The 25,029-nt window shown below is 37.8% G+C and overlaps 1 protein-coding gene across 15 annotated transcripts in view; it reads right to left on the bottom strand.

The window, feature by feature from the left end:
- The window catches only part of IQSEC1 (IQ motif and Sec7 domain ArfGEF 1), a 359,237-nt gene that overhangs the window by 173,414 nt on the left and 160,794 nt on the right, over positions 1–25,029 (bottom strand). For 8 of the 15 annotated variants that reach the window (XM_049826619.1, XM_049826620.1, XM_049826622.1 and 5 more), the window contains one exon: positions 13,771–13,857. The exons of 4 other annotated variants lie outside the window; for them this stretch is intronic. In XM_049826619.1, coding sequence (XP_049682576.1) covers positions 13,771–13,857 — 87 coding nt within the window. Of the gene's footprint in view, positions 1–8,911; positions 9,057–13,770; positions 13,858–22,636; positions 23,126–25,029 lie in introns of those variants that run through there. 3 more of the 15 variants (XM_049826631.1, XM_049826636.1, XM_049826635.1) reach the window with 3 other exon arrangements.

Below are 25,029 nucleotides of genomic sequence, written 5' to 3'. Positions count from 1 at the left end.
GTGCAGGGTGCCTTTGTACCCATGGGAACCAGTATAACTTCAATGCAAACCAAGAAATCGGACTATGCAGTCCCAGATGTGTCTGAGAGGGCCAAAGGTTCCGACTGCCATCTGGATGCAGCTGTACATATTTGGAGAAAAATCATACTTGGGAAACTGCTATATATGTGTGCATATATATGTATATGCGCACACACACACAATACTGTGAAATTGTTTTCGAAAAGCCCTCAAAACACAAAGAACAAGGAAGGAAAACATCAAAATACCTAAAGAGAATAAGCTTCAAATGAATCTTTCCCACTTTCAATTTCATACATATTACCCAAAGACTATTCTACCATTTAACTTTTCAGTATCAGAGAATTAGATAAAACAAATAACTGGCAGAAACTTGCACATCTGGCTAGAGGAGGCACCACCTCATCTTTAGTTCTAGCCTCCACAGCTACATATTTTACCACTCCAAGTTTTGACAGATAAAGCATCTTACACGGAGGCTAATAAAAATTGCCTCCCAAATTTTCCTATTCATGGCTAAGCTAACCGCGGACTTTCTCAAGCTGGACTAAGTTTTGTGGCTGAGACAAATGCCTAATGAAACATGAAAGCAAAGCTCAGGATTCATTTAGCCTCATCTGTAATAAAATGACAGGCTTCCTGCTGCTCCACTTACACACCTAAACCTTTGCCTCCCTTGTTGGCTCTTTGATCATCCTTAATTCTTTGATGAAAAATGTTAAATGAATTGATAATGCCTATTACTCAGTTGTTTTCAGTGTTTGTTTTGCTTGGTTTTTTTTTTTTTTTTAAAAGCACTGGCTATTTTCTTGCCTTGAAGTAATCTAACCAAGCAGTTTGTGGGAAGAACTACTACTGTTCATGTCTTACTTGGCATCCAGTATGTATTGACAGCACTGAATTAAATACGTTTTCATTGAGCTCCCCAAAATAAAAAAGAAAAAAAATAGAAAAGGAGCCTTCAATAGTAAAGTCTGATTATAAAGCAGAAGACATGTCTTTGTGGACTTCTGAAGAGCTAAACACATGTGGAGAGCACCTCAATTTCATGCTGAATCCTAGAGGCACCAACAGCAATCTCGTGGCTTCCACAGCCAGCTGACAGCAGTGGGCACAGCTGAGAGCTCACCCACTAACAAAGAACAAAGCTGAGTGAAATTGCTTTAATCAGACACCTCGTGACCAACAAGCAAACAAACTTGTTTGTCAGAAACATCTGCTACATCTAAGAGACTGAACAACGGGCTAGCTGCCCATTCTTTCCAGTGTCAGAATACGTGTCACCTTATTAATAATACTGCTTGTAGGATTACAAAATAAAATTATTTAAGTAACATTTCCTGATCAAGATTAATTATCTGCACTACACCAGCCTCTGGCAAAATCTTGTCATAAAATATCAATTACATCTAATTGAATTCTCCATAAAGATGAATTTAATTGAGGAAGAGAGCAAGACAGATTTCAATACTATCTCATTTTCAGGTGTGCAATGCTCCAGTGATTGGCTAGAAAAAAAATTCAGAGGTCAATGAGAAGTGACATAATTTCTTTAGGAAAAAATGCTTATGTTAATGGATCATAAATTAGGTTGATTTTATCCATTTGTTCTATGAATACATCAGCCAAAAATCACTAAAGGCCAAAGGGCATACAAATAACATAAAAAAGAAACCCAAATAACTCCAATGGGTATAAAACCAAAAGCACTTGCTTGAAACACTAGAAAATAGAAAGGGATGTATTTTTCATGAAAAATACCATGTAAAAATTTTCACTTGAATATGGACAGTAAACATAACTGTAGGAAGAAATGGGTTTTGGTTATTTGAAATTTCAGCTTCCCAGCTTGTTTAGTAAATACAGATAACTATTTTCAAATGTTCTAAAATCTCATTCCCAACTCTAAAGGGAAAACAGCAACACCCATATTTTACAGAAACGACCAAGGTAAAACATTAATTGCAGATAAAGATGTTAACTGAGCACAAAGGAAGCCATACTAATCAGGATCTTTGAAAACTCCCACTCTTATTAGCATCTTTATTTAATAGAAGCTGTCTTTAATGAGGACCCAAATGTTTACTATACCCTTACTATGCAAACCGAAACACATTAGCTGTATAGCTACTCTTTCCTTCTGACCCTGTAGCATACTGTTGCGAAAAACAAAAATAACGCACTCTGAGCGAGTCCCTCCCATCCCCAAGAAGGTCTCCAAAGTCTCTTTCAAGGGTCAGTAAACAAACATCTCTGTGTCACAGGGTGGGAACACAGCATAGGACTGAGTCATAAAAGCCGACCAGTAGCTGAGAGAAGGAGGCTGAATTCGATCCAGACTCGGCCAGGAAAAACTCTCACCGAACTCATTAGATGTTGTTTCTCCTTGTGGACTGACTCAATTAAGTTCTGTCTCCTCTTTATCTATCCATTTTTGTCAGCTCATCAGAACAAGTGATCCCCTGATCACAGCTAGGGACCAGCCCCGACAAGCACCGAGTTCACTACCTGGCACGTTCAGGTAATCCTGTCAGGTACCAGGGCCTCCCTTCAGAAAGGAAGGCAAAGTGTCCTTCACCAGGCAGTAGAGGAGGGGAAGGAAGGAATAAAAATCAAGCTTCTGTTCAGCTGAGTCACATTAAGCTATTATTGTTGCAGATGATTCAAACTTTCTGCGCAGCTGTGCTTGCTTACGGATTCCCCACCCAGTACTGAGCAACTGCTGTGCACATTTTGTGAAGTTAAAAGAAATTGTGAAACGTACCTGCACATGAAAGAAAAGGTTCATAACATCAAATGCCCTGTAAATACAGGTGTGATACCCTTAACTGAATTATTATAATTAATCTATCTAGCAGTTTTGAAATTGTTTCATGCTTTTTTTTTAAAAATAGTAATTATCAATTTATTTGAAAATCTACTAGACATCACCTATGGATTAGTTTCTTGCCAAAGCCTACAGGAGCGTAGAAGAAGTATCTCTGTATGTTTGTCTTGTTCTTATACTCCTTTCTACATAACCATCAGACATCTGACAGTAGGATGTCTAAATACCCCATATGACTATTCATACATTGCTAAACATGCACCCACCTTCCCTGGAACATATTCTGTATTACAACTTCAGGAAGGTAGAGGCAGACCAAACTACACAAACAAACAATAATATAATAATTGTAAAATAGATAAACAACATTGACTGTAAAGCATGCTGGCATATATATCCGTTTTGTCATTCCCCATGATCAAATACTTATCAATCTCCAGTGCTAATAGCATGCAAAAGTGAATATAGATGGCTTCCTCCTTTGTTTTCATCTACAGCTTCAGGTAATAGGCTGTATTTGTAATGATTCACTTACTGAGAAACCTTGGAAACAGACTGCATTGGAGCTCCCTCTAGGCACCACTTCAGGAACTATTCAATTGCTGTAAAAAACTCGAAAAATGCTACCACCACTCACAATCCTGGCAACAACGTAAAGATAGTAAAGTACTTTCCCAGATGCTTGTGTAGATATTTTGGGGGGTTTACATTTTCTGAGAACTTCGTGCTCCGTTTCAGTATTTGAGGTGAAAAAGGACTTAGCGCTGCACTTCAGAATGGTCAGTTCGGCAAATCAGTATTGCATAACATGAATGTCCCCCTTTCAAAACTGGGAGTCAGGTGGTTTCAGAGGGGACAGCAGCCAAGTCCCTACCTCTTGACAACGACCTCTACGACTCACCTTAAATGCTGCTTCAATGCTGCTCCGTTCTGGTCAGCAGGTTACGTCCTGCCATCCCCAGGCACCTGCTCAAGTAAGGAGCTTCCTTGGCCATAAACTATATACATAATTCAAATTCATTAGGAATCTTGAGTTGCTTGAAATTGTGGCAATCCACATTCAATTACATAGCTGGTAGAATGGCTAAGGGAGAGTTTTAAAAGCTTGATTTCAGTCATGCTTACGATCTGCACCCTACTACATTTTTCAGGGGATTATTTTTTCTCTTTATGTTACACAATATTTTGCTTCAGCTAGAGTGATTTTAAAGTCTACTTTGGGAGATAAGTCTCTAATTTATCACAGTTGAACTGGTTTTTTTGCTCCATCTAGTGGTGCATAAAAATCCATACCATTCAAGCACAAAGGGTCCGCACACACTGCTCTCAGCCGTTTTAATGACTTCCCACCATCCATTACAGAGAGAAAGCAACACAAGTACAGCAAATAACAGCAAGTCAGTAGTTGCTCTGCAAAACTGAATTCTCACCCACCTATTTTAGGCAAAACCACCCAAAAGAATGTAAGAGCTGAATATGTTTGCAAAGGAGAACTCCACGTTGCAGAAGAAAAACAAAATAGCCTGATCCTACTAGGTGCAAGTGCTCAAAGGTGCCAAAGAAGAAATTCTCTAACCGAATTCTCCCAAAACACCAGCTTTTCTTCAATCCTTAGAGCTCCTGAATGAAGAAATTTGGTCTATAAAAAATGCCATTTCTACTCCACCTTCCATACCAGAATGCACAATAAGACAGTCTTCACTCTTCACAGACACAGTGCAAATGCATCTAAGGATCAGGAGAAAAAGCAAATTTTTCCACTGCTACCTTTCTCTGTTTTATAATAATGCACAGCATTTAGGTCATCTACTTCTAAACACTGGTTAACTAAAAGAGAACCCCTACTAGGCTCTAGTGCAAAATCCTGAGATTCACTGCATGTTTTATTTAGCCAGCCATGATTTATTTAAATAGGAAAATGTTTACTTCTGCATTTCTGACTTTCACTGCATCAGAGAAGGTCAGCTTCTCTATTTGCTCCACAAAGGGTAAATGCCATGATTTGATCGTACTACGGATACCAACTCAAATTGTTTCAAATGCCAGCAACTTATAATGATGCTATTTTCCCATAATTGGAAAACTACCAGATAGAAAACAACCAATGATAGCGTCCGGTTACAGCTAATAACACTGATCAGTCTTTGACTTCATTTTCTCCTGAGACACATCATTAACTGCAACCACATTCAGGGTAATCAACTGCTGTCTCTTCAAGGCAAAAGGGCTGGCACCTAGAGTTGGTGGTTTTAATTTTCATGTTTAAGTAGTAGTCTTTCTTCTTTGTTTTCCTTTACACAAATATATAAAAGATACTTATTGAAAAGATTGGACAAATCCTACCCTATGGAAGAGAATAATTACAGTGCTTCAGTTCAGTACACTGAGAGAGTTAATTACTGTTTACATTTGGGAGGGAGATAAGCAAGTCAAAATATCAGAAATTCCTACTGTTTCTATCTTTGGGAAGCAACTCTTGAGAAACTCCTAATTATAGCAGTAAAAGACCAAAATTGGGAGCAACATTCAAACAGTTCAATGTTTTATCCTACCCAGTAAACATCAGAGCACTTCCAGGGATATAAAAAACTGCAGTAATCTACTACACAATTTTTGCATACATAATTTTCAAATTTTACAATGGGAACGAAAGTACTTCATATATATTGTAATGCCAAATGACTGAGCAACACATGAAACTAAGGAACATTCAAAACCAAATAATAGAAGCAGCCATGTATTTTTTACAGTCTGCAGTCAGAACAAAGGACATAGACAAACTTGCAAGACCATGAAGGCAGATAGCCTTCTGCAAGCAAATTCTTCCTTATGCCTCCGACACTTCACAATCATACCTAAGGCAAGCACAAGAAAACTTTTAACAGGAAGGACAGAAACAGTTGATCAAGTTTAACTGAAAAGCAAATAACCTGTATTCTGGCTTTTTTTTATATTAATTCCTTCAGGATCATAAAAAAGCACATTATACAGGATGAAAATGAGCCTCATGCTACCTTCACAGTTCTTCCCTTCTTGATCCTGATGATTCTGCTTTTATCTCATCCTCAAAGCCACAAATAACTAAAAATAAATATCAGCTTTTCACCCTACACCCAACCACCTCTGCCTTCATGTGAGCTCCAGACACTTTGGAGTAACATTTTAACACATTACAGCAACAACAGACTTAAGAGCCTTTTCTCCCCACTGCCCCATCAGTTTTCTCCTTCTTGCTAGCTTTGGGCTAGTAAATGCCACTTCATAGAAACTCTCTTTCCTGGTACATCTGCTTGGGCTGTTTAAGTTTGGAAGATCCAACCAGTAGAAATCCTCCACTTATTTTAGAGCCACAAGACGTGTCTGGAAAGATGTAATCAACCAAGTGCCTTTTGGGCAATGGTAACTTCACTCTATTCTTAGACACCCATGGACACGTTCACATTTATCTGGTTGCAGTTACAGGGCCATTCAATTACACGTTCATTCCTTTGACGACAGTCTTGTGCACAGCTTAGAGAAAAATATTGTCATCAGTTAGGTAACAGAAATACATGAGTAATGATCTTATACTTTTGCGAATTCTTAATACAAGACTTTCACAAACACAGGCAAACCAAATTAGCAGACAGACCTCAAAGAAGCTTAGAAATGTAATCACTCAGAGTATCTGCTGTAACAACGTAAATGTGCTGGGTCCTCAGAATAATCAAAAAGCAAAGAGAGAACGGTTAATCTTTATATAGTAACGTTCATAAAATGTCACGTTGATGTTTGCCTAACCTTGAAACAAACTTCTAGGACTGTTAGCAGTAAAAACAGCCTAATACAGATTCTAAGAAATAGCTTCCCCTCCTTCCTGATAGCGTCAACATTTGGGGGAGAAGAAATCACATTAGTTTGCACCCTTCATACCACATGACCACGTACATACAGTAACAAAACTCACAGTACACTTAAAGACTTATGGTACTGTTTATTTTAGTTCAAAATAAACTGTGCATTTTATATATTTGTTTACAGTTTGCGTGTGTTTTAAATACTAGACACAAGGAAGAGAGCTGTAGAAAAGCATGGAGAGGAGGTTACCAACCACCGATGGCCAAAATTTACGGCTGTGCCATTCTGAATAACTCAAAGTTGACATGAATCAGAATCCTATGGCATCCATGCAAGTGTCAGTCCCATACACACCAGTAAGAGAGGAGAGATGGACTATACAGGTGTAGCACTGACTGTACACTTAGCGACCCCGAGCTTCTCTGTTATCTTGAAGATGGACTACTAGACCCCGAAGGTGGACAGCAGAACTGGTGCAGAACATTATCTTCCCTGCCAAGGAAGAGGGGGGCGAGAAAGAAAAAAGACAGAGGAACAGAATCACAGGGAACAGCATTAGGAAAATTAAGCTTGAGATTTGTTTTGTTTTTAAATCCACAAAATTGTGTAACTTGTTTGTAAGTACGATCCGATTAATCCATTTCAATCTCAGATACAGGACTTTCAACACAATGAAGAACCACCAAATGAGCCTAGGCCAACACTTAAGAGTTAAACTCTGAGGCAAAAGCTGTTTTGAAAGGGTAATTTCTGTTTTTTACCCAAAGGAAATATTACCTTAAGTAGTCATACACATAAACAGCCTACTATGGCCACAGCTCCTTTATTTTTAACATGCTTAAAAGAAACTTTCCACAGGTATTGTCACTGCCCACATTCCACTGAAAATGCAGAACAGATGCATTCCCCTTCTGCTGGTGATTTACATACAGAAATATTGATGAGTAACAGATCTGCACTTTATCACTCCCCCCATCATTTTTTAAAGTAGGAGGAACAACTCTGTTTCCATGCAGAGTTGCCAGCATCATGAATGGTGCTACAAAACCAGAAGGCACAAAGGCTATTAAAGAAGCAGTTTGGAATACCTACATCTGTAATGCTATAATGTGCTTTATGGCGGGTGGAGGAAGGGATGCCGGCTTAGCAGGAAGCTTGTACGAGGTCACTCCTTTATCAGTAACACAACCACGAGTGGTCACTTCCTTTAAACTAAACAACATGCTAAAGGAGGAGGATGGAAAGGAACACAACGAAGGAAGAAAAAACAAGAAAATCCAAAAACAAATAGTAAATTTCATGATATTCTGCCAACTCCTGACTGTTTTCAAAGAGTTTGCTGTGTATGAAGACAATTCACCATTTTTGCATTGCTAGATCACGTAGGCATCAAGTGGAAAATTACAAGTATTACTATAATTATGCCAGCTTTCCTTTGCCATAGGGTTTGAACACAGATGCCTTATATAATCATCTGAACCTCATACTGACTTAGCACAGAGTATATGACTTGGTCAGAGTTTGGATCTGTTTTGCTTTCTTCATCTGCATATTCCGTCTTTGTTGCAGTATGCTGGGTGGTCTGAGCTATGTTGCTTTCACTCCTTTGCTCAATTTGAAAAAATATTGTCAAGCTTTTAAATCTATGCGTATTATAAAGAGAGGCTACGGTGCTTAAATGTGCTAAATTGTATAGCTAGGCAATCACTATTCAGTTAGAAATAAGATTCCTATTTAGCTTTTTTTGGTAGAAAACTTCAATAAATAGTCATATCAATAGTACAAAGGATTCTGAAGTACAGCTGCTGCAGCTACAGCTTCACCTGTGACTCATCATTGACTGGGGAACTACCACTGGGCTGAGGAGTCTGCTGTGTAGAGTGGAATGTCTTTATAGATGCTCGTATGAAGGACATGTGAAGTATTTGCTATGTGTCTAAGCCTGGGAAACAGTATAGTGCTCATCAGTTGAAAAAGTAAACAGAGAGTTGCAAAGAACCAAATTTATCTGTAAACGGATATTCTTCACTTTCAGGAATCTAAGCAAAAAGTTCCTGATCTTCCCTTAGTGTGCCTAGTGTGCAAGAATACTCACTGTGCTCTTGAAAAACTTATGAAAAACCAAACCACTCTAGCACAATATAGAAGCATCTGTCAGCTACACATCACTGTATGTTAAGCTTCTGTGTTAACCAGTTATGGTAACAAAATGGCTACAATGCCTACCAGTGGCTCAGACAAAAAGAAATAGCACAATCAATCCTTCTATCGTCTTCCATACTGTGGTTTGTTGCATGTAAGCCAACATTACCTGGTGAAACAAAGATTCCACATTAAAATTTCACATAAGAACAGTATTTTCAGAATAATGTTTTTACCTCCCAGAGGTGCTGATTAAACATTAAGCAGGTAGAGACTGCAAGAAAATGATGGGATTTCTTTGGTACTATAACATCCTTTGCATTATCTTTTTGTTTTCACAGGTATCACTGGGGAAAAAAAAAAAAAGAAAAGAAAAATCTCTAGCTTCACGATTTGAAAATGGTCTTCCGACATGATAAGGGCATCTAATTTAATATTAGAAGGACGGAAGGTAAAGTGGATGGAGAAAGGAATGAGTGACAGCCAACATTTCATGCAAATCAGAACAAGCAAATCATAGTTATGAATAAACACATCAGATGAAAAGACGCCTAGACATTAGGGGTAAGCAAATCTGTCCACAGTTGTAGGTGCATATGTCAGCCTATTAAGTATCCATACAAAGAACACAGATATGAATAAGACTTTATATTTCCAAGCATGGGCACTCTTCTACATCATATCTTCCTGTGTGGAGCCATTCCTACAGCCATTTCCGCTGTAACACTCATCGCACAAAAGCCTGAATAGCTAACGGCTACAGCAGCACTAGGGCTAGAGGGCAGATGAACTATCCTCAGACTGTAAATGAACCCTGAGTGTTCAGAAGTGGTGTAAACAGCTGAGTAACTTGAAGGTTCAAGTGATAGACTCCAAGTCAACAACTATCAGGTGCACGAAAGTATGTGTGTGTTATTAGTATAAGGTATCTAGCACTTATACAGATAGGCTGAAGTACTAACTGAAGATTGTTTAGAAAGATGTGTTTAGAAAATGCTGGGAACAGACTGTTCTTCAAGCAAGAAGCAGAGATGATTAAATTTACTTTCTCTGAATGCCATTGTATCTCTGGGCTTTGCTTTGCACATATTCTAGCTGCAAGGCCACTGAGATAACGCAAGCCTTATCAAGCAAGAGGCTCAGCAACTGAAGTACAAGACTACATGGATCCAGGCCCTTTTGGAAGGCTCTCCAAGGTCTACCACTGTCTCCTTTACTTTGCCCTTCACACCAGAAATAAAACCTGTATTCAAATGATCACTAGCAGATACAGAACACCTCATGGAATTTGCAGCTTTCAACTAGCGTATGCTGGCTTTACGGCTCTACTTTGGGAGGCAGAAAGGGAGAGGGAGTCAAAGTGCCCAAGCTACAGGCATTACTGTTTGGGTTTTTTTTGTGTGTGTGTGTTTTTTGTGGTTGTTTTGGTTTTTTTGTTTTTTTTTTTGTTTGTGTTTGTTTTGTTTTCTTTTTTTTTTTTTTTTAAATTTGCAAACAAAAATAATAAAAAAGAGCAAACACAGGAGGCATGTGGGCTAACTAAGACAAACAACTAGCTGGAAGTACATTATATGCTTAGGCTTCCTAAGACTTTTCTTACAATAGGAGAATGCAAGATAACTTGTATTATTCCTGTCTATTTTGAACATTGTAAAATGAGCAAGCAAGGGATTACTGCAATAGCTGCAGTTATTAAAAATGCATTATTTCCCTATTAACAATTCAAAACAGATGCCAAAGATCGTCTTGACTAGAAATAAAACTGCTGGAGTGAATAAAATATCCAGCAATTAGCTAACAGCAAATCAGAGATGCTCCAGATTTCACTGTAGTGCATTCATTAATTGCTTATTTCAGAACAAATTTAATTTTTAATTCTGGTCTACAAAATTAATCCCTCTGCGTATTTTCTAAATAAAGCCTCAAATCGGAAGTTAGACTGAAGCATCCATTTCTGTTAGTTTTGTTTCTAATGAGTTCTATATATAAATTGATAAATGGGAAGACTAAAAGCTAAATTTAATACTATTAAATATATGTGGAAATTTAAAGCCCAATCTTGTTAGTGTTCTAGTAGCTGATTTTCATTCACAGCAGTAGGATTCCCGTATACGTGTTGTTTACAAAAACAGATGCATAATTTGTACTCGACTAAGAGATTACAGATGTAGTGAAATTTAACTCATGGGTAAACCAAAAAAAATTCCCAACATGAGGAAGACTATAACAGTCTGGATCTAACACACCACCACATTTGTGTGTAGGATACTACCTGGGACAGCATTAGCATCATTGTATAATTTGAAACTAAATTCTACAGAACAAGACTTGCAGCTCTTTTTTCCTTCCCAAGAACAGAGTCCTTCAGGATCACAGGATAATTTGTTAGAAGGGACTTCTGGAGGTTTGTGCAGTCCAGTCCCCTGCTCAAAGCAGGGCTAACTACATCAAGCTGCTCAGGGCTGTGCCCGGTTGAACTAAGTACTACTGAAGACAGAGATACCACCTCCTCTCCTGGCCTCTGTTCCAGTGTTTAACCACGCTCAGGGTGAAATTCCGCTCTCTCTCCTACCCTGTACCTATCTAATAGGAATTTTCCTTACTGCAATCTGGTTTTGTTGCCTCTTGTGCCATCCTCTCCTAGAAGAGGCTGGCTGTACCTTTTCCATACTCTCCTATTAAGGAGTTGAAGACAGCACCAGCCCTGAGACTTCTCTTCTCCAGGCTGAACAGCCCCCGTTCTTGCAGCCTCTCCTCACTTTTCATGTGCTCTGCCTCCCAGACACCTCGGTGGCCCTTTGCTGGACATGCTCCAGTATCCTGATGCCTTTCAAACAGCCAGACACTCCAGAGGAGGTTTCACAAGTGGTGACAGAAGGGAGGAAATGCCTCCCTCAGCCTGCTGCCCACTCGTGCCCATACAGCCCTGCACATGGCTGGCCACCTTTGCCACAAGCACGCTCTGCTGGCTCTGTAACATCTTTTGCAAAAGCTCATCTTGCACCTAGGTAACTTGTGTGTTGGGCTGGGGGAAAGAGGTCAGAGAGAACAAGGCCATATCTAACCACTGAACTCCTTTATCTAATCACACATAATAAAAAAGGAGGTTAGCACAGATCACGTTCTGCTAGTAGACCTACGCTAGTTAGCCAGGAAAGGGGGTGAGTGACATGTAGAGCACGTTAAGTTTCCTGGCAGCCAGTGACCGACCCGTTGCTTGCTCCATTACTGTTAGGTGCATATGGGCAACAATACTATATTATGAATTGTTGGAAGTTCCCGTATCTCCACCCATTCTAATGAAGTTACAGCTATATATGTATACACGGTTGGAGTGTTTGAGACCTAAATTTCCTTGAGAGCAAACAAGGTCAATGATGATTTCCTTCATACACCCCAGTCCTTACAGAAAAGCTGAAGGTCTTAGGGCATATGTTTGGGCATTATCCAAGTCTATATTTTGTTTTATGTGTTAGCACTCTAAAAATTGTACATGCTTTACAGCCACACTTGGGGATTTTTTTATTTTTATTTTTTTTGTTTACCGCACAAAGACAGAAAGACAAAGAAGCTAGAGAAGTTTAGGATTTTTTAAGCACAAAGTTATGCTGTTTTAAGTTTTAATTCCGGAAGAAATGCTACTGATAAAAATAATAACCTACATGGAGAAAGATAGCGAAACATTCAATAAACAACTGGTTTTCCAATCAACATCTCTATAGGAAGATCTCTAACAAGTCTTTAAAATTAAAGCATTATAAACTAAGGACAAAGGAAAACCAAAAGCCTCATTAAAAAGCAAGTGGGGAATCTAATAGTGTTCAGGCACTGCTCCTCACTGATGGAATACTAAGTTGAAAGACAACTCAACTATGCATTCACTACCACCAAATAAAACTAAGAGCTCTGATGGGAGAAAAAACCAAACATACAAACAGATGCTGCAGTGTAAAACAACAGGATGAATCCAAACATGCATGGTTAGAGATAACCAAGAGATGACAGATTCAAATCAGAAATATGTTTATGCATTTACAGATTTAGGATTCATTGTTTGTTTTCGTCTTTCCTTATTATCAGTACAAAGTGATTTGATTTTTCAGCACCAGACTTCCAATATTTTCATATTAATATTATTCATGAGCTGGCAATTATCACTAAGTTAATCACTAATAGTAAAAAAATTAATGACTATTTTTTCATGACATGCACAATTTCTTAACAGTTTTCACATTTATAATTACTTAGATTAGCTGTCCTTTGATGCTTCTATAAGATGACTTAAAATAAACACTGGCACTGACAATGAATTGTATTAAGATGTATAATTACTGCTCTCCACATTTGATCAAAGAGAGCTTAGAAAACACACAGTAAAGACATCTATGTTAAATGAAGCATTATTAGCTGGAAAACATATATTTTTCATATATTCAGGGCAGACTCTGCTTAGCATCAAGGGCCTGCATCTTTTTAAACCCCCCTTACTTCCATTCAAATCAAAAGGCAGTGCTGAGTCTTCTGCAAGTCCATGCCTTTAATCTTGAGAGTGCCACAATACATGGCTTACCTCACCTACTGTCATGAAATATTCAGAGGTTAAAAGAAGTGTTGCTCAGAACAACATCAATATCCTGCATAAATTATATAAACATTTCAATATGTTTGTTATGTGAGAACTAAACCTACCACTAGCTTCTTCCTACCTTTCAAAGAGTCTAAGGGGATGTGCCTCTTCAAGCACATGAAACTCATTTTACTGTATAATTCAAGAGTGCCTGAGAGAAGTGAATAGAACTATCCTATGAGATGTTAAGAAAGTTTGCTATGTTTTTCTAATAATTTTTTTTTAAACTTAAACTACTATTCCTTTTCTTATGTCAAATGTTAACATTAGATCTCTCTTCAAAAATAAAAAGTGGGTGGACCGTATCTACTCTTACCTGTACTCTGAGTGTGTGGCAGGGACAGCTAGCTGGGTATGGTACAATGGAGCTGGACAGCAAAACTGGTGCAGAGTATTTAAAGACCTACGACACAAGGAAAAACACAAAGTCAAAACACCAAGTGTTTAGAAAGGGGCTTTTTAGGGAAAAGCATGTGCTAATAGGTATATTTGAAACTCATGATAACTTTGAATGAAATTTGATATACAGCTGTCAATTCTGAATCCCAGGAAATAAAGAGGGAAATAGTCCCATAGTTTAAATATACACATCAAGAATGGCAGTGATGAACTGTTGCAATGAAGAAATCAAAGTTTTCTTGCAAGATTAAGAGAAAATGCCAATTTAAGACTTTGTTTTTGCCTTGCCATGTGGAACAGAGGCAAAAGCTAAACACTGAGGGTTAAAATTCCTATGGAAATGAAGCTTCAGACTTGCACGTTACTCTGCACCAGTCAAGCTGTTTCTTTGTTAATGGAATTACAAACACAGTGCTTAAACATGAGGAGGAATAATGTGATGAATATGGACATAAGCTTTCTTCAAGCCCGGTAATTATATGTATTGCAATATCCCACTTACAAATTTGAAAGAATCTAAGTTTCACCCAAGTTTTAAACAATATTCTGAAATGTGCAATACTAATTTAATTGCTGTCATTTGTTCAAAGCATGAAAAAATAAAAAAGTTTTACAACACAAAAAGATACTCCGCACCCCAGATTATTATGGTTGTATTGTTTCATTAAAAACAAAGACGAGTTGCAAAACAAGGTATTGCATCTGAAGTAAAGCTTAGAAAAATCTTTAAGCAACACACAGTACACTTCTCGGCATTTTTGATGTTTGTGCCAGGAAACGTTAAGCGAGGTTTAGCACAGCAAGTCCTCCATGATAAAACCACCTAATCAAATTTCTTTAGACACAGCATTCTTCTAGGAAATCATAAAAAAATTAATCAATATTTCCTAACTCTTATAGCAGGCACACATGGAAGAAGTAGCCATTAAATTGAAAATCCTCATTTAACTTGTAAGCATCCAAACTGACTATTAATAGAGAACGTGTGTATGTGTACACACACGCACCTTCTCCCCCCATCTTTTGCTTGGCATCTTGACAAATGTTTCAGAAGATTGATTTTGATTCTTCTGCATCCCTGAGGCTTAAAGTGAATCCTGTGAGGTCACTCTCACATAAGATCAAACAGTGTGGTTAAGCAAAAAAAGTCAGGCTTTGTTCAGAAAGGAGTCGGTTACTAATCCTTTTTTAAAAAAACCCAAGGTCAGCCTGTTCTGATTCTGTTGCCAACAGTGTGTCAGCAACTGCATGGCCAAGATAAGTTAGGTTTTCTGTTTAAAGATAGCAACTGATGGTAACTCCTATGAAGTACTTCAGCTTTTGGAAACACAAGTGCAACACAATTCAGTCATGAGGCAGATTGCCATCATGGGACATACCCTGCTAACACCTCGTAGTGCACAGTTACTACTTGGTGGCACCTTCAAACCACTTGGAAAAACGACCAGAACAATTCTAAAGACAGATGGACAGTGTTACTGAAAACACCGATGGACCATGATAAAAGCAGTTAGAACACGCAAAAGCTGTATTTTCTGACAAGAAAAACATACGATATTCACACAAGTTGCTCCACACAATTCACAGAACCAGGGTAGTACATTGTAAGTGTGCTCTGCACGATAGTCTCACATTGGGTAGGGAAACTGATCACACTGACGAAATCGCTGCTTCCTGCTTTGTGAAAACCTTATTTTTTTCAAGTAGAAGCAAAAGGAGGAAATTAGTATGAAAGTGTCCCACATTCCCTTCCCACCACTCCTTTTTTCCATACAAATCTACCTGTTCTTATCAATAGTACCTCTTTCTTCAGAGAATAAACCAGTAAACATATGAAAAAATCTGTCTGGATTCAGTTCTGCTCAACAAAGCATTTTGAACGGAGCTTGCTCCTGGCTATTCCAAACAGAATCTGCCCACAAGGCTCCATAAATCTGTCCTACTCCAACTTTCCTAGGTTCCAAAATAAAACTCTAAACAATAAAGAAAAAAGTTCTCCCTATAATCTCAGTTTGCTCATCTGCAGTTAAGGTTAATACTCACCTATCGCACAAGACTGGTTAGGAGCTCAACTGCTTTGAGTTTCTTTTCGAAGGTGCAGTAGAAATGCAAAAGTCCAGTCACCTTGATAGCAAATAAGAAGTGCCAAAGGTTTGTCAAGTAGTAAGTACACTGGCACTCTGCGTGTCATAGGTGCAGGAATGGAGTAGACAAAACAGATGACAGCAATTAACTGCAGGCTTGTAATTAAGTTACCACACATCATTGCTGTGTTGCAACAAGAAAATCTCAGATGTCAAAGACGTATGTTCAATACATAAGATTAGGCTTCAGCCATTTCTCAGCGTGTTTAAACACAAACTTTTTGTCCCATTAGTTACAGAAGCCAACATGAGGTTTGGACTCCAAATTTTAAAATTCAGGGATATCTTGACTCAGTGTTTTGGTCCCTCTAGATCCCACTGACTGATGCTCAATCAGCCTGAAAAATGATGAGGCCCAGGCTTTACAGCCTCTGTCATAGCATACTAATTTTACCCAAAGCAAATCCACCTTCTGCTGGTGGAGTCCAAGATCCATATGTGGCATTTTGTGCCTTCAATCACCTGCTAAAACAGTACTTCCATTCATTTACTCCTCTGGAACATATCATAAAAAGTTCAAGATTCACATATTTCCCCCCCCCCCCCCCTTTTTTTTTTAAACTATATAGCTAGATTTTTTGATCAGCCTTCAACACAAGTTTGCATTCAAAATAGAATTTATTTTCTAAGTTGTAACACCTAAAGACATTAGAAGAAACGTATTTAAATAATTCAGAGGAGAAGTAATCACTTCCCCTGTTCACAGTATCATAGATACTTGGCCCTTAGTTTCTACATCTCTGATCTACGGTCTTCAACAGATGATTTAAGATTATAAATAGAGCACAGCTACATCAGCACTGACACAAGACAATTGACTGATGAATACCTGTTCTGGTAATTTCAGTTTCTGAAGCATTACTGCAACATCCTAGTGGACGTGGAAGCTTTGCAATTTCCTGCTGCTGGGCCAAGTTTCTTCCAGCTCTCCCCAAGTACTGACAGACAGGTAACCACTTCTCAATTTTTAAAGAAAGTTCTTTTGAGAACAGACTAGTCAAACAGTAAAAACAACCAAATCTAAAACAAAACCTTGAAATCACATCTCCCTCAGGATACCAATATAATGAGAAAAATGCAGCTATGAAATAAGTATCCAGACCCAAAGTAGCTTTAACTGTTCCTCTCACTTCTGTATAAATTCCATTATGTTTGCCATTAGAAACCACTCATTTTAACAACACTTTCATACCTATCAGCCAACAGAAGTGACCATTCTTTTTATTCTTGCAGTACTAGAGCCTTGTTTAGATGTACAAATGAAACAGATTACTGATCATCACATAAAGCTACAACTGTTCCCCCCCCCCATTTTCTCTTACAATCATCCACAAGACTCCCAAACTCAGTAGATGATTTTCTCAATATTGGTTTTAAAACAACTTGGGGGAAGAGAATACCAGGCTATTAACTTGGAATTACTTTTGCTCTAACGGGCTATCCTCTTACTGTTTTCAAACTGTCCTCTTAGTAGGCTGGTAACCATCCTCCTGCTCCTGGCAACAGGGCAGTGCTGCTGCGCTACTGGTGCTAGCACGCACCACCTCCACCCAGCGAAATGTTGAGAGCCAGGAGAAAGCTTGTCCTCCTAACCCTGAACTTAGTACAGGATAAGATATCCAACCCTTTTTTATTTTGCTACTGTTTAATTTTAAGCATGTGTAAACCTGTGAGTAGGTTTATTAAATCATCACTGTCTTAGAACTTCTTCCTAACAAGATTATCAGCTTTCACACAGAAGAGACTGCGAGACTGCTGTCTCACAGATACTTAGTAAAAGTGTATCGGTACAGGACCACTGCTGGAAGAAATGTCTTTTATAAAGTTAATCATGTGGCTGATGACAGGAGTCTACTAGGTACGTTTGTTCATCTTAACCGCTGCATTTTTCCACAGCCATATTACTTCATATACTATTCCTCTTCTTAGGATGAAATAACAATCTGTTCACCTCCATCTGCCAGTATTCTTCCTTTTCTTCTGGTATGTTTTTCCATGAGGTGCTGTGTTCCAATGAGTATGTGCAAGCACCAGGAAAAAATTTATACCAGTGCAGCCTCCTATACTGCCTCAGGCACTCTGCATACCCGGTGCTAGTTAATACATACCCTTGTTAAAGTTAGCTTGTAAATAGCAGGAGTGGTAGACAAGTTCATCCTCTATATAAGTCTATTCACTTTAATGTCATCTGAGGTAGCTAAGAATAATTTGTTTGATGGGATTCATGCCTACAAGCTAATAAAAGGAATACTTCCATTTCTCAGTATTCTGTCCTGATGAATAACAACATTATTTTACAAGTTGAAAATTTTCTTTCTCCTGTCAATCCAGACTTATGGCTACAGCTAAGATTAGAAAAGACTATAGTTAAAAACTAGTAAAGTCTGTCCTGTTCTCATTTAATAAGTGTAACCATTTCTTTAATGAGAAACAAAACTTGAAATATAATCAAACTGATCTCCAAATAGATAACAAACAATAAAAGTCATAATAATACAGCCTCATACTGACTCCAGCTGAAAGTTTGCTTATTAACATGTTTATTAACATGCTAGAAAGGCTTTTGGAATCAACAATGACTGACCCCACAAGACAACTTGCTTTTTGGAAACTCACTGCAGCAGAGAAAACAGCAGATAGCTTTATATGGCAACTCACATAATCTCCTCATAGCCCAAGTTTGATTGTAGCTGTCAGTGGACATGTCCACTAAGAGGTGATTTAGCAGATGATCCATTCACATTGGCAAGGACAAATTCCTACCGTTCTGACATCAAAGATATTCCTTTCACTACTCAGATCTTCATTCAAAATACACAGGACAGTATGATTTTGGCTTTTGAAGTAGCACTGAAAAAGCTTTTTTTAAATTATTTTTGGTTTTTTTTATTCGTTTCAGCCCACTTTATGTCCAGCAGTCTGTAGCCAAGTACATCAAGGAGAGGCCGTGGTGGCATATAGCAAATGTTATCTTTTTTCACACTGTTCTTATTACTTACAGTCTTTTCCTACACACTTTTTTGAATGGCAACTATACAAAATTAAATGCTCTTATTGCTTTTATGGCTGCATATGTAAAAACCTTACAGTTCACACGTACTCGGCAGAGATCGTCACACACTATAGAAGACTACAATACCTTTATTCCTATCGTTTCCTTTCAACAAGATGGCTTTCTGTACACAGCTTGTTGGACACCAAATCACAGGAAGGTAACAAGACAACTCATGGCAAGTAAACATCAATATAATTACCTTGCGCTGTAGTCTGAGAGTCAAGAAAACCATCCAGATATCATAAAGTAGCATAACCATATGTTCTAGACCTGTTATGTTGGCATCTCCCTCCTTCCATCTCTGTCCCCCCCTTCCATGCAGTAGTCATATAACCTAGTTAAAAACATTGTAGGATAGGATTTTTTTGTAATAGAAAACAGAGGTAGTTTCCCTAGCTATCAAGGATGCTGAATAAAATCCACAGTTCTAAGGGATGGGCACATGTAGGCTAGAGCGCAGACCACTGAATTTTGCTCAAGAATACATAAAATTTGGTTGTCATCAAAATGATTAAACATCAGCATTTGTACGTGTTGCAGTATAAATGCAAACTGATAGGTTCTTGCTTTAAATAATACTACCCTGTATGTATTTCCAACTCCGGCATCCACAGCTGGATTTTTCAAAAGAATGATTAGGTATGCTTTCACTGACCTCTCCTCCATCAAAAGGGCCTTAATTATAATCTCTTGGGAGAATAAAACCAGTACTGTCAGAGCATACTAAACAAGAAACATCAGTTATTTTTGTCCCATCCTAGAACACAATGCTTATTAACATTATAGATAACTATTTTAAAAAGAATTATTACAAACTTTTTTGGTTTCATGAAAATGAAGTACTAGCCTACATAAATAGGCAAGAGGTGATTCTTTTGCATCCTAGCCAAGGCACAGTTTATAGGCAGCCTCCAATACTGGGTTAGCTGTAACTAGGGTGAATTTAATTAAGGTTGTTAATATGTAGACACTTACAATTACCAGCATTTATTTCCCTTTTGATTAAGTCTTACTATAAAACCATCTTTTCTGAAGGGTGCTATACAATAATTTACAGTACACATGAAATGCACTGCTATCATTTGTACTTACTAGTCACTTTCAAAATCTGTAGAAAAAAACCCCCACACAGTCCAAAACCAGAAATAAAGATGAGCAGAGACATGAAGCTGCATATGATAGAAGGAAAAAGTCTTTTAGATTAAATCAGAAAATTGATAGATTCATTGCATCTTTTCTGTATTTCCCACGTCATTAAATTAGGTCCCAGAATTTCTCAAAAAATTACAACTCACATTACAAAATACAGCCACGTTTATAATTTCACAAAGCAATAATCATAGTAAAACCAAATCTAAATAGTGACATCTACACATATTGGAATTGAAGCTCATGAAAGAGGAAAACTAGTGATGTTCAAAGAATGAAATTACACAGATATAGCATAAGAGATTTACAGCAAAACAAATCCTATTATTTAAAACAATGGTACAATGACATATGTTCTACTCAGTGCAGCATCTGAAAAAATGCTTTTGCTAATCCCAGTAGTTTGCATTGTTGTTTAGGTTTTTTTTAAACAGCAATAATCTGGCTTTTTACATTTTCATTTTATGATATAAAAAGATATACTTTATTTTTTAAAAAAGCAAAAGTCCTTAGCATATATATTATTAGAACACTGACAGATGTATAGTATTTAAGTTTTCATCTAAAAACTTACTCATGCATTAAAGAGCTGGTGTATTTAACTGTTCAACATATTTTTCAGTATTCAGAAGAGATCAGTTCTTAAGAATGTGAAGATTTTGTATATATATGTTCTAGACAGTTAGTTCTAAAAAAGCCTCCAGGCTTAACATTTTCCTTCTTTTCAACTATCAGCATCAACTTTCTTAAATACGAGTTAAAATTCAGTATTATAGAAGTCAGAGTTCATATCTTGTTTCCTACAGCAATGTACAGAGGTAGGTAAAAGATATCAAACATGTAAGCATTAATAGAGGAAAATACTGCATAAGATGGTCCTATAAATAAGACTGCAACATCACTGTTAAAGAAAGTAACCTACTGAGATTAAATGTTCTTTAACACCACACAATAAGCACTGTAAGAAATTCTGTCCCCTGCTGAGAATTACAAAATCCCCAAATCCCAGAACTCAAATTAAAATGGAGTCTAACGCAAACATTACTACTTCTCCCTTGTATGAACATACAGCATTATATTTAAAGCTGATCCACGTATACCTGGAAGGCTACAACCTGTTTTCCAAGTTCACTTTTCTTATTTCAACTTCCTATGTATAGTTCCAAGTTTATTTTGATTACAAAACATTTCAACTTAACCATTCATACCATCACCGTAAAACAAAAGGCTAAAGAAAACTTAAGAACAGATTTCAATACTTTTTCAATATTCATTTTGAGTAGTTTATTCTTGAATGGTTGAACCTACTATGCCTACGTGCAGACAGTGCTACTGAATAGGGAGCAGATTTACTCAAATTAGGACCCTCACGGGCACTACTAAAATAACTGAAAAAGGCTACAGATGACAATTGCATCTGCTTAATGTATGATCCTCTGGCAAACCTAAAGCTAACCCTGAAGGGAGAGGATCTTAACCAGAGTCCAGAAATGCAAATAGCAGGTACAGCCATTTCAAAACACTGGATTAGAAGTGAACCACTGATGGCAGCGAGGGTGGGTGGTAGAGGACAACTTAACTGCACACTCGTGTCTGTTTTGTTCTGATTTTTCCCTGAAGCCGAACAACATTGCAGTACAGTTTAAGAGAAAGCTCATAGTAGGGATCATGTGGAACCACTAGAATTCATCTGAATAAAACCACCTAGTGTGGTTTCCATACATACCCTGACACTGACACCACAAACAGTATGGAAACTTTAGCATTGTCCTTCTTCTGGCTACAAGTGGATAAGCACTTAGCTCTTCTGCCAAATGTGACAGCTCATGTGAAGAGCTGCTGCACTCCATTAAATGAATGAAATATTAAACTCCTGCTATGCTGACTATAATGTTTGAGAAACTGTTCAAGTAAATAATAAGCTATTAATGCATCTTTAGGTTTTGATCAAGCATATATACAATGACAACAACAACACAGTGATATTTTGCCTTATTGGTATTACATTGCTTAAGACTGCATTCCATACCCTTGTATTAGTATTTACGTATTTAAAAGACAGATTACACTTTAATATGACAAAGCATTCGAACAAAATGGAAGAGAGATTCTTGACTCATCACAGACAGAATTCCTAGCATCCTGCATTGCTTCTTATATGCGAAATGGGTTTTTTGTTGTTTTTTTTTTCACTGCTAAACATAGACATCTTCACTTTATTAGGCTAAATTTTTAAATACCCGTGTGCATAAACACAATCATCATCTATGCATTTCTAATATCCAGATCATTCATCTGCCACAAAGGTAACACCCTAAAAATGGTTCATGGAAAGAAACGTACCAAACAATAAACTGATCACTACTCCCACTTCTGGAATCCTCAACACAGATATCAGAGACGTGATGACAGATGAACAAGGAAAAGGTACTCACAAATAACACCTTCTGCAAGCCATCCTTGAATGTGTTGTGGATTTGGTATTTATATTTTCTGTCACGCAATCTGAGGTAGAAAAGCTTTTTCTTAAGGAAAAAAATTAAAATAAAATCACATTCACGGCTTTTGCAAGCTCATTCAAGATCAGCCACGGTGGAACATCACAGATAACTAAGCTGGTGATGTAACCAGCATCAAACACTGCATCAGATAAACCCAAAGGCTCGACAGGGTTATATTTTGCAAAGCCAAAAGGTTTTTCCGAGAGAGGAGGTTTAGCAAGCATAAACCAGCCACAGTGTTTTCACATTCCTGGTGGGCTTGCTTTCCGCTTCCAGAAAAAGTCCCTAAATCTGTATTTATTATTAAACTTCATCACCAAGAAAAAACAGTATGCTTTCTCATTTGATATTTAGACTGAAATATAAAAGCACCAAATGTTGCATTTCCGAATGCACCATCTCTGTACGAACACTGTAGTACAGTCCAAACCAAGAAAAGGCCATTGGTCCTTTTATCTCCATGGTAACAGCAGCATCTGTGAAGACGAACCGTATTCCCTCTTCACTGCAAAGTCAATTTATAGTCACATACTATGACATAAACTGATAAGACAGCAAAGCTAATCAGCAGCTAGGAGAAACAGGAACCAAAGTACGAGACTAAGCTCTTGCTCAAGAGAATATTCTTCTGTATATAGTACTTCTCTTGTGAAAATTACAAGATGAATAACCAAATCAAGCTGTTCCTTTGAGCTGATCCAAGTTAGGAATTTCTGAACTTCCTGGTTTAGCTAGCAAGGATAGTTGCTGAATATTTCATAGAATTAGCCTCTTGCTTAAATCTCCAGTTATACCCTGTTACATGGTGAGACAATTAAACAAAGTTGTTCTTTGCAAAAAAATCACTGAAGAAAAAATTTACTTAAACATTACCTTTTCCCTTCAAAAAACTTGAGAAGTTTCACAACTCTACAAACTACTGCCCTCCCCCCTTTTTAGCACCATCAGTGCGAATATTTGAGCAGCATCATGCTTGTGCACTAACAGTCTCTATCTCCAGGGAAATGACCATATGTACAAGCTTGATGAGTCACCTAAACTAGCTTTTATTTTATTTTATTCCTGTCCACGATGGTCCTTTGTAAAAAACCAAACCAAACAAACAAAACCAAACATAAAAAAGCCACCACAACAATTTCCTTTTTTCCCTCTCCTTCCCTGCTTCTTGCCCCACTCCAATGCTCAGCCATCAAGCCTTACGTTATCAAGACAGCCAAGCTTCCTCCCTTGCTTCATGAATCAATATAATGACCATCTGCTCACATTATTAAGTTAAATATATACCAGAACACACTGATGAGTGCAGCTCATTTGCCATGGTCAAGTGATCAGTTCATAGCTGTTTCATGGCCAGTTGTAATATTTCCAGAATGAGAGCGAGCAGGTGGTCAGCCAAATGCTACTTATCACAGCATTACCTATGAAGTTCCCCAGGCTAAAGAGAAGCATGAACTGTCAAAGATGCTGCTAAATAATGTAACTTTTCAAAACAAAAGTATGGTAAGGCAGGAGATATTCTGATGATCTTTGGCCCAAACTGATTTGCAAACGAATATCTTTTGCGTCAAAATACCCTAAAGATGCTCCCTTTTGGTCAGTCCCCATTCCACAACGAAGGCCTGATTTGAAGCATCTGTTCCTTGAAACACACAGGCACAACACTGCAAGGCATTAACAGGATTACTTGGTGTCTGCTAACTATGGAAGTTAAATACCTTTCCCACAAATTAAGATAACTCAGAGAAATACAGATTAAAGAGAAGTGGTTTTCTATTACACTGAAGACAGCCTAGAAGTATCTTCCCTTGCTCCAGAGAAGTTTTATAATGATTCAAATACTGCAGACACCAAATACAGAGCACTGAAGAAATAGTACAATTTCAAAAGGTGCTTGCGTGTTGTGAAATAGCACATCGCAGCCAAAACCCTCTAATAGCCATCAATACATCACATGAATAAATGCCTGCTAAGAGAAGAAAATTGTTCCATAAAGAGTCCCATAAAATGGCTTTCCAACCTATTGTAAAGTCAAGCAGCTCAATCAGCAATGGTATATGAGGAAGAGAATATGCAAGCAGTTTTTTCAGCTAGGTCCGACTCTTCTGTTTTTAAATCCAGTTTCTGCAGATGTCTAGCAGTGCAGTGCACAGGTTGAATGAAAGATGAAGAATAAGTTATACCGGTATTCAGAATGGTGCTCTCTGGATGACAATCAATCCAGATCAAGGAGGAAACACTTTGATCAGGTAACTGAACCTACTAGTCTGGTGAAACAGCTATTTTTTTCAAACACCCACTTCTGAGGCATATGAAAAACAAGACTGAAA

This window comes from Accipiter gentilis, chromosome 23 (assembly GCF_929443795.1).
Source record: "Accipiter gentilis chromosome 23, bAccGen1.1, whole genome shotgun sequence".
NCBI lineage: Eukaryota > Metazoa > Chordata > Aves > Accipitriformes > Accipitridae > Astur > Astur gentilis.
This window is presented reverse-complemented; position numbering and strand designations above follow the sequence as displayed.